The 10,481-nt window shown below is 48.6% G+C and overlaps 2 protein-coding genes across 2 annotated transcripts in view; one reads left to right on the plus strand and one right to left on the minus strand.

Moving 5' to 3' along the window:
• Positions 1–10,481, plus strand: part of Serpina4 (serpin family A member 4) — a 147,735-nt gene that overhangs the window by 43,596 nt on the left and 93,658 nt on the right. The window lies entirely within an intron of this gene.
• Serpina11 (serpin family A member 11) overlaps positions 3,592–10,481 on the minus strand; it is a 9,864-nt gene continuing 2,974 nt past the window's right edge. The window contains exons 2-5 of the mRNA XM_050151406.1: positions 8,478–9,123; positions 7,044–7,317; positions 5,940–6,087; positions 3,592–3,913 (exon numbers count right to left, since the gene is read on the minus strand). Of these exons, the coding sequence (XP_050007363.1) occupies positions 3,704–3,913; positions 5,940–6,087; positions 7,044–7,317; positions 8,478–9,123 (1,278 nt within the window). The 3' untranslated portion in view covers positions 3,592–3,703. The remainder of the gene's footprint in view (positions 3,914–5,939; positions 6,088–7,043; positions 7,318–8,477; positions 9,124–10,481) is intronic.

Raw genomic sequence — 10,481 nt, forward strand, 5'->3', positions numbered from 1 at the left:
GGGGTAAGTGCTGTGGAAACACAGTGTTCTCAGAGTTCAGCGGATGTGACTTGCATCGTGTGGGCTCAGCAGAGACAATCTTTAATAAGACAAGGTCTACACAGCTTCTCTGAAGCCCACAAGCTAACAGTGTAGCACGGCACCACCACAACAGGAGAGAGAGTCGTGAGCAATGAACTTGGGGATCGCAGGCTGTGTCCGTACCGTTCTTCACTCTTCCAGCTGTGGGGCACCTCTGCAGAGTGGCTGCTGTGCCTGTGAGACACTGCCGTCTTCTCTCCTTCTTGAAGTAGTTTTCCTAGGGTCAAAATTCGGAGAATGCAGCTGAGTGGTGGCACAGAGACATAGAAAATGTTGTAGAAGGACTCTAAGTTGACATGCCACAAGACACTTGGAGTATCTTTTTATTTCCTGTACGGTTTACAGTAGCCAAGTGACAGAATCAGCTCAGGTACCTGGCCACAGATGACACAATGGAGTTTTATTCATTACTGAAGAACTGTGAAATGATGTCATTTGCTAAAAAATGAGGAGATTAATATTTTAAGATAAAAAACCCAGACTCAGTAAGACAAGTATATTAAATATATTTTCTGTCATTTGTGTGTCCTAGGATTTTTAGAGATACATAAAATCATATAAATATATATTGTGAATCATATATGCAATAAAAACAGAAGGGAAACGAGAGAGAGAGAGAGAGAGAGAGAGAGAGAGAGAGAGAGAGAGAGAGAGAGNGAGAGAGAGAGAGAGAGGAGACTAGTGGGGGAATAAGGAAAAGGAGACTAAAGAGAAAGGGTAGGAGGGGTGAATGTGGTCAATGCATTTGATGTGCTCAAAAACACTGTCTATATTAAACCAATACTGTGAACAGTGCATATATATACAAAAAACAGCAACAAAAAACACCTAAAAGAAACAATCAAGAAATAAAAGAGAATTGAGCATGAAGTGGCGAGCACTGGGCATGTGACCTTCACTGCAAATGAGGTCTTTCACGAGTTAGCTTTTCCCCCGTCCTCTCCCTGTCACCATCAGAATACTGTGCCCTTGCTTTCTGAGGGCCATAAACCCCCCTCTGTCACGAGAGGCCCCTCCTGCTCTCCTTCCTCATTGTAGACTTGTCTTGTCTTAAGGCAGAGTCCAGATGTCATCCTCATCGGGGTCTGAGGGAGTTTGTCCCCGGGAAGGCCCTGAAGGACATGTCACTGTTCAGACCACCTAACTAGGAGGAAATCCCACTGCTGTGGAAGTCAGTTTTGTCAAGGCCGGAGTAGTGGACATGGCCAAACCTGGACTAAAGCGTGAGGAGGATCTGCTGTCTTGGGTGTTTGCTTTTCTGATTCACTATGCTAATAATCCTCCTGTACAGACAGCAGAGACAATATCTGAAATGTCCCAACGTCATTATTCCTCAAAGACCGACAGGAGCTAACTCCCCAGCAGTGCCTTCGGCTGCCCTCGCGCTCCCTGGAGACTCCCTAGTCTTGTGGTGGTTTCAGAACCTCTGCCTCACCCTGCCCCTTCCCCAGAGACCGTCACAGAAGCTGCCTGCCCCTTCATGTTGAAAATAGCCTTATCCGGGAAGGGAAGTGTAAATTTACTGCCAAGGGAACACAGATGTACTTGTGATGCTCTCTGTGGTTCTGGGCATCTCTGGTGTTTGCTTCTCAGGGGAGGCAGTGGTGTCTCAGAAATGGCCTCGCTTCTGAACAGGACTTCTGTTCCCTTCTGCTGTTGATTTTATGTTCTGCCCCGAGGAGGGACCAGCCTGCCCTTCAGTCCCATGTGACTTCATTCTGAGGCTAAACACTAAAGAGTGTGGACCCAGGGGCCCCTCTTTATGCCTCTGTAAAAACATAAGACAACTTACTAATTAGAGTAGTGAACAAGAAAAGTAAATGTTTTAGTATAAATATGGTCCAAATATTTCATGGTGAATTCTTACATAAAAAACTTATTTGGCTTACCTAAATTTCAGCAAACTGTATCATATTTGGCAACTCTATCATTTTACAAGGAATCCTCTGTCCAACTAACCTAGGGGTGCACCAACTAGATGGCTAGATTCCAAGATGTGCCAATGACCTTCTATAACCGGCAGGGGGCAGTATGAGCCTTCGATGATGGGCAGGTAGGTGTGGGATCAACATCTTCCCGTCCCAATACCTCGGTTTTGATCATTTGATTCTCAACCTGTGGGTCACAGCCCCTTTAGAGTCAAACAACCTTTTCAGAGGGGTTGCCTAAGGTATTTACATTATGATTCGCATCAGTAAAAAAATTGCAGTTATGAAGTAGCAATGAAAATAATTTTATGGTTGGGGGATCACCACAACATTAGGAGGGTCACGGGATCAGAAAGGTTGAGAACCACTGCTCTAGATAAAAGGGGACTCCTCTTATCTGAGGCCTCTAAATTACTTTAAGAAATACCTTTCCCCTCAAATATGAAGTGAACCGGCAATATTGCCCATTGATCTTATTAATCTTACTGCAGACAAAACAGAAGGCAGGCACTTCCCAGGTCAGGGCTGCTCAGCTGTCATTCACTGCTCAGCAACCCAAGCCTTTCCCCAATATTCCCTCTGGCTGTCCAGAACTGAACTCAGGACTTTGGTTTAGGATGCTTGTCTAACCGTGCAGACCCGTAGGATAAAACGTCAGTGTTGTGCCTCTGGGTTTGTCATTGCTCTGCACACAAAAGCTGGGATGTGCAGCCAGCCTAGATGTCCCTCAGAGGATGGATGGGTGGAGGAGGGGTGGTACATAGCTCAGTGCCGTTCTATGCAGCTATAATGCCTCTGAAGCTGTTTTGCTGCCTTTTGAATTCTGCTGTTGGATTGATGACGAAGCTGGTCCATTCTCCCACCCTCTTTCTTAATGATTAGAAATCCCTTCCCTAGGTCTAGCTTCCCCTCCAGATGACACTGCAGGGGGACATCACTTGGTTCAAGCCCAGGTTCGAGGCTGTGAATACAGACGCTTGCTCTTTCTCTTCGTGTCCTAGGTGTTTCCTGACCCTAAGGTAACCCATCAAATGTCTGCAATGGAAGAGGGGGATTTGTAAAGGTCACAGAGGGAATGACTAGAAGCTGCCCTGGACATTGCCCTCCTGCGAGGATGACTCACGGGACTTCACAGCCAAACTCAGCTTTATTAGAACAGGGGTGTTGTGGAATAGTACTTTTAACGATGCAAGGATATGTTACATCTGTTTATGCTGCGTTTGTTTAATGGTGTAAAGATACGTTGCTTTGCCTGTTTAAGGCATCTGATTTGTTTAATAAAACACTGGAGAGCCAATAGCTAGGCAGTAGAGGGATAGGCAGGGAGAATAAGTAGGAGGAAATAAGCTAGGCCGGGAAAGAAGGGAGAAGAGGATGAGGCAGAAACTCTGGGGAGACACCTAGCCAGACATCTGCCAGCCAGATGTGGAGTAAGCAGTGGAGTAAGACATACAGAATGAAAGAAAGGTAAAAAAAAAAAAAAAAAAAAAAAAAAAACTTGAGTCAAAATGTAAATGGGAGAAACAGAGTAAGTTATAAGAGCCAGCAGAACAAGTATAAGCTAAGGTTGGGCACTCATAACTAATATTAAGTCTCCGTGTCTTTATTTGGGAGCTGGTTGGTGGCCCAAAGGAAGCCTGCTCCGAAGGGTCCTGCAGTGCAGCCCGGTAGTCATACTGTGCCTCTCACCACAGTCACACAGCAGCTGGATTGACCACTTTCCCCAGGAAGAGCAGACTCTGAGTGGACACCTCCCAGAGAAGAAGCAGGAAGGGCCTGTTGAAATGGGCGTGGGCGTGTGGGGCCCATGTCATGTTCAGGGGCACCGGCTGGGAAAGAAGGCCAGAGGCAGCGGAGGCCTCAGTTCCCTTCTCGTTCATGTCCACTGCAGCCTTGTGTGACACCTAGGAGAGAGGACAGACTGAGTCAGCGCTCGCCCATGGTTTGAGGGCAGAGACCACTCCCTCAACCCCGCGGACAACGGGTTAGAGCTCTTTAGGCTCCTCAAGTCTAGCCTGCCTAAGAAACAGCCCCAACTTCTGTGTGTCACCCTCCTGCCTCTGTACTGACTCCCCTCCCTAGGCCCAGCACCCTGACATGAGGCAGCCTTGGCCCCGCTGAGGAGCTAAGTGCCGGGTGGACTCGAGTCTAGCAGGCACACAAGGTACAGGCTCCTTTGAGCTTTGCCTATGGCTCTAAACTTCCTCCGCCTTCTCATCTTAAAGATGGCTTGTGGCCGATAGTGGGCTCTAAAAAAGAAGGATGGAACATGGCCCCACGCTGCCCTAAGCACAGAACATTAAAAGTCTCATTATACACAACTTCCTAACAAGAAAGGACTCAGATTTCAGAAAAAGTTGGGAAAAGGGCCTTGACGAGTTCTTTTATCTCCAAAAAAGGCTCTGTGAAAGGCCACTGAGTTATGTACGGCCACTGTGCAAAGTTCTTAGAAGTCTTTCATTTTCTTCTTGTCCACCACCTCACCCCACACAGGTCCACATGCACACACACACACACACACACACACACACACACTGCCATGCATGTGCAGGCACACTTATACATGTATCGCACCCCTGCTGCCTGGGTCGTGCACCAAGTTCTCAGCTGGTCCCTCCTAAAGACAAGACAGAGTCCATTCCTCGCAAGGTCCTAACAGAAATCCAGATGGTAGTGAACACCACTAATGTAAACCAAGCTAAGCTCTGGGAAGGGCCTTGGCCACCTTCCCTCCTGGGAAAGGCTACCCTTTCTGTTCAAGGGCTACAAATTCTTGCCCATTCCACCTGGTTTGTGATGTCGTCCAGCAGGAGAGGACCCAGCCCTTTCCCACTGCCTGCACAGGAACCCTGTTTTGATCAGTGGCTCTGAGTGGCCGTTACACAGGCCTGTGGAGGATGGGAGAGTTAAGAGTCGCTGGGTGTTTCTCTTGTCCTCCTTTTCTCCTCTGAGAGAGGGATTGTCCTTTAACTCCTGTCCTGGAAAAAGTCAGAGGGAGCAGCTCTGTAACCAGCCAGGGTTACACAGCCAGCTGCTTCTAGGAGGCACTGCCTGCTAGAGATGGGTCGAGCAGAGAAGCTGTCATCTTTAGCAGAGCGTTTTGCGTGCCTACAAGTGTCCACCACAACTGTTGACATTCCTTCACAGAAGGAGGGGGTGGAGATGAGTCATCAGCCCACACCTGAGTGCCCAGGGGCTCCTCTCAGCCATTTGTACACAATTCTGTTCTATTTTCATGTGGGTCAGCATTGAAGGAAGAGTAAATGGTGAGGAAGACTGATTGAAGAAGGACTCTGTCTGTGCTGAGTGAAGAAAGCTGACTTGGGGTCACCTATTCTCCTGCCAGTAGCCCCTCACCCGTGCCCTATAAGTAAGCCTAATGAACTCAAAGGCTCCCCAAGATGAACTTGGATGGAACTGTACTTTGGTCTGTTGTGGGACCTAATGAAGAATGGATAGACATTGCTTACATCTCCTCTGGGAAGGAATTCTCACAATAAGTCTCTGTTATGATAATGCGTTGGAATGTAGGGGATGCTTGTTATGTAGCAATGCTGACTACTACACCTCCTGTTCATACTATATCACTTTCTACAGCTATGACAAAGACAGAGTTCCTGGTACCCAAAGAGAAAGTATTTGAAACAAACAAAAAAAAATGCTGCCACTAACCTGGCATCATTCTGCCTCTGTGGATGACCAGATGATTACTGTTCAATGAGTTCCATTCTACTTAGAACCCTACATTACCACCCTGACTAGTGTGGATCTCGGGAAGAAAAGATGAAATGGAGTTGTCCATGAATAGAATCTGTAAAGACTGTGTGTTGAAAAGTCAGTCTAGGGAAGAGGCTGGGGACTTTGGTTCCCAATGCACTTCATGTGGGAAGAGAAACATCATCCTCCCCAAGTCCACACTCCCTGCCTTACCCTGGAGACAGTTCTGTTGAGTTGTCCCATGATTCCTGATAGGTCAGCTTCCATGTCAAACATGTTGCCGAGACCGATGAGGGGCAGGATCTCTTCCAGGTTGTAGGATGCAGAAATTGAGAACCTTGGCAGGTGCAAATCCAGCAGACTAGAGAGGGAATCAGAGAAAAGGCACCATCCTGTTGTGTGTCGCAGCCTGAGCCCTGAGAAGGAGCAGGGTCCCCCAGCTTGTGGGACAATCACTCTTCCTATGATGTCATTTATGATAGTAGAGTATTCTACAACTTATGTCAACCCAAATCTCCCTCTACGTAGACCATGCAGACCTCACAGTGACTCATGGCTGGTTCTAAGAAGTTCCCTGGCAGAGGCGTCTGTCTCCGTCATCTTCCCTGTGTTTGTGGAGAGCGTTTTAGGTGCCAGACACTAGCCAGATTTTCCCAAGGCTCCACTGTTTTAATCCACATCACACCAGGTAGAGTAAATAAAATACCATTTATGCTTCCCACCTCTACATTCAACTCATCTGCAGGTGCTTCTGACTCAGTTCCCCAACTGTATGCTAACTCTTTTTACTGACACTGCCCCAGTGCAAGCCGTCATCACCTTCCTCCACCTGCCTGAGCTTTCCTGGAAACTGACATGGGGATGCCCACCCTCAGGGCTGCTGCAAGCATCTAGAGCAGTGGTTCTCAACCTGTGGGTCCTGTTTGCAAACCTCTAGTTCCAAAAATTGTTTACATTATGATTCATAACAGTAGCAAAATTACAGTTGTGGAGTAGCAACAAAAAATAATTTTACGGTTGGGGGGTCAGAAGGATCCCAAGGAGGGATGATAAAGTCAGCCCAGAGAGCATTCAGATCCTAGTAACAGCCTAAGTACTCAATAACTGTCTCCATTAGTCTCTACCCCCACTGCCATGCAGCAGGTGCCATGTTCTTGCTTGAACACTCAAGGAAGTCTGGGACCCAAAGACACGGGGAAATCAATGTGAAGTCGAGGGTGAGATGGTGAGGCAGACCAGCAGACAGATCTTGGGGCTGGATTGATCAAACTTGCCCCAGCTCTTGAGCAAGGATAGACAACACATTGGGGCACTCACCTGGGCAGGAACCTCTGGCTCCACCTTCTCAGCATCTCTGGTTGGAGGGCAGCCTCTACCTGCTGCATCTTCCCAGGGTCAGGGAGGACCAGGAGCAGCAGGGCGGTGCCGCTGTACTCGATCTGAAGGACAGTGCACGATGCCTCCTGGTCATACAGGAACCTGTGCATTTCCTTCTGCCGCATCATTGGGATGCGGAGTGCCGTCCTCTGGTCCCGGGAGAAGCTCTCTTGCTTCCGGGTCTGGTAGCGATCAAAGGGATGCTTCCATTTGGCTGAGGGTACAAATGAACACACGGGCAAGGCAGCCATTCAGGGAGACCTCCCTCCACAAGGTCATGCAGGGTGGTGATGTCCTCTGGAATGGGTCGGAAGTAGCAGGACCCAAAGCCAGGGTGAACTTTTGTCCTTAGGGTCCAAACTCAGTGACCCATGGTTACGCTGCACTGAGAGAATTTGCCTACAAAGCAGACATGGGGTGGCCCTGCCTTCCTTGTACAAAGCCTGATTTCTCTCCTTTAAGAAAGACGTGTTTTTATTTTATGTGTATGAGTATTTAGTACCTGTATGTCTAGTCACTATGTATGTGCAGTGCCCATGGAGGCACAAAGTGGGCATCAGATCCCCCTGAACATGGCATTACAGCCATGAGCTGGTTCCAGGAATTGAATCCAGGTCCTCTAGGAGAGCACCCAGTAGTCCTAACCATTGAGTCATCTCTCCAGCCCCCGAAGAACTACCTCTTAAGACTTAAGTCATCAGAAATGAGTAAGAAGAGTGAGTTTTTAGTAACGTGGTAGGCATGGGTTGATTAACACACCCTGATCTGCAGGGCCCTGAGGGATGTGACTGGGACTGGCAGCCTGATTCTGACAGCACGGCTCAGGTTATGTGGGAATGTGAAAGGAAGCGTTTGACCAGATGGCTCAGCATCTGCGAAGAGCTTCAAGCTGGGGATGGGGGCCCACACCTGCAATGTCAGCCCTCAGGAAGCTGAAGCAAGAGGATCACATACTCATGGAGCCGTCTCCTTGGTCCTCCATTTATTCATTCATTCATTGATTCTTTCTTTCATTTATTCATTTGAGGTAAGGTCTCGCTATATAATCCAGGATCATATCCAATTGGAATGCTCTTTCCCCAGCCTCCCGAATGCTGGGCTTGCAGGAACGTGCCGCCATGCTAAAACAGATGCCCCCTTTCTGGGAAGTCATGCCTTACTGCAGGTCAAGGTCCCTGTTGAGAGCTATATGGCCCATGCTTATACTGTTCCTCTGAGCTGTGCTTTCTCTTTCCTGAGTTCCAATCCACAGGGGGCATGATCTACACAAGGGTAGGGGAACTATCATATCCACGAAAGGCAGGAGCCTGGCCAGCCCCGCAAACAGACCACTTACTTGCAGAGAGAGCGATAGTTCTGTTAGAGAAGTCTCACCTTTGAAGAAGATGTAGTTCAAGAGAGCCATGACGGTGTCAGGGCCAAACTCCGGGAGAGAGTCCACCACCTGCCCATAGGTCTGCTTCCTCACCAGGTCGTTGATCTGCTGCCCTGTGGCAGCTGCATCCGTGAAGTTGGCAGAAAAAGCCAGGGCTCCATACAGCTCCTTGGCGCTGTCCAGGAAGCGCTGCCGAGGCTTCAGCTGCCTGTCTAAGAACAGGGAATGCCCCACTTTCAGTTCCAGTTTGGGGCTGGGCAGGTCAAGTGTGTGCAGGAGGCTCTGGAAGCCCCGGTGGACGTCAGCTGCTGGGGTCTCCGTGAGGTTGAAGCCCAGGCTCTTCAGAATCTGAATTTGGGTGTCAACAGGTGCCCCAAGAGAGAGAAGAGCCAGGATGCTAGAGAGGCTCACGGGGGAGAAGAGGATGTTTCCAGGGACCTCCTCTGCTAGCTGCTTGTACAGACGCAAAGCAAAATTAGTGATGGTGGGTGTGACCTTGCCATAGGCGGGTGCTGGCTCCAGGAGCTGGTGGCTGGCTGGCTGAGGCACCCCCAGACTCTTCTCTCCATGGGGAGAAAATGGCTGACAATGAACGGGGAGCAGGACCTTGGCTACCAGCAGCCACAGCCACACTGGCCCCATCATCTGAAAAGAAGATGGGGACACATTAGTTTTCTTGGTAGATGAGAGCATCATCCTCAGAGCTTACAGTGACGCCACCACCCATGACTTATCTATCCCTCACTGTGCTGCAGAGAAGAGGGGAAGGGGGGCAATTGGGATTCCAGCTGGAAAATAGATCCTGCAATCCAGCCTTCCTCCCATCTTCCTCCCTTCCTCCTTTCCCTCCTTTCCTCCTTCTTCATTCACTCCCTCCCTCTTCTTCCTCCTTTTGATTCTCTTCTCATCTTTCCATCTTTATCCTTTTCTTCCCCTGCTTCCCTCCCTCCTTCCCTTCCTCCCTCTCTCCCCCTCCCTCCCTCCTTCCTTCCTTCCTTCCTTCCTTCCTTCCTTCCTTCCTTCTTTTCTCCCTCCTCCCCTTCCATTTTATTTTTTCTTTATTCTTCTGGACTTAGTTGTTTTTTTTTAATCATACAGAATGTCCAAGGCTCCATTGGCTGTACAGTTGTGCTAGGCACTGAGTATATTATGGAGAAAAGACATTAACACTATCCCAGAATCCCCAGAATTTAGGACAGTGATTCTCAACCTACCCAATGCTGCAACGCTTTAATACAGTTCCTTATGGTGTGATGACCCCAAACCATAAAATTATTTTGTTGCTATTTCATAACTGTAATTTTGCTACTGTTATTATTGATCATATAAATATCGTGACTTACAGGTTGAGAACCACTGATTTAGGGCATATTTGAGGCAATATCCAGTGTTGGCTTAGGCGGGTGCATATGTAACACTCTTTAGAAACTAGGGGATGCTATGGAGAAAATGTTCTGTATGAACACAAGTGATGCTAGGCCCCTTGAGTGTGGCTATAGGATAGTGCAGTCAGTTTCAAGGAAGAGGGTGCAGTACAACATCTCCTTTTGGTCTCAAGGAGAGAGGCCGTCTACCTTTGACACCGTACATTAGCTTGGATCAACTATCAAGTCCACAGAGATGAGGGCAGCCTCTGAGGGAGGATAAAGTAACAGGACCCATGGCTCCCGGGAGAAGAGCCGAAAGAGAGATGTGCTCTGTCTCTACATCTCCATACCCCTGCTGCCTAGAAGCTATCCACACTATGTGCAGGGATGGAAGCACCTGTGTGCATGAGTGCAGGGGAATCATCTATGCTGTGTGCAGCCACAGAAACACCCGTGTGCATGGATGCAAGGGTACCATCTACACTGTGTGCAGCCATAGAAACACCTGTGTGCAAGGATGGAAGGGTGTCATTTACACTGTGTGCAGCCACAGAAACACCCGTGTGCATGGATGCAAGGGTACCATCTACACTGTGTGCAGCCATAGAAACACCTGTGTGCAAGGATGGAAGGGTG

The sequence above is a fragment of the Alexandromys fortis genome, unplaced genomic scaffold (assembly GCF_014885135.2).
Source record: "Alexandromys fortis isolate MF-2015 unplaced genomic scaffold, M_Fortis_MF-2015_v1.1 scaffold_63, whole genome shotgun sequence".
Lineage (NCBI taxonomy): Eukaryota > Metazoa > Chordata > Mammalia > Rodentia > Cricetidae > Alexandromys > Alexandromys fortis.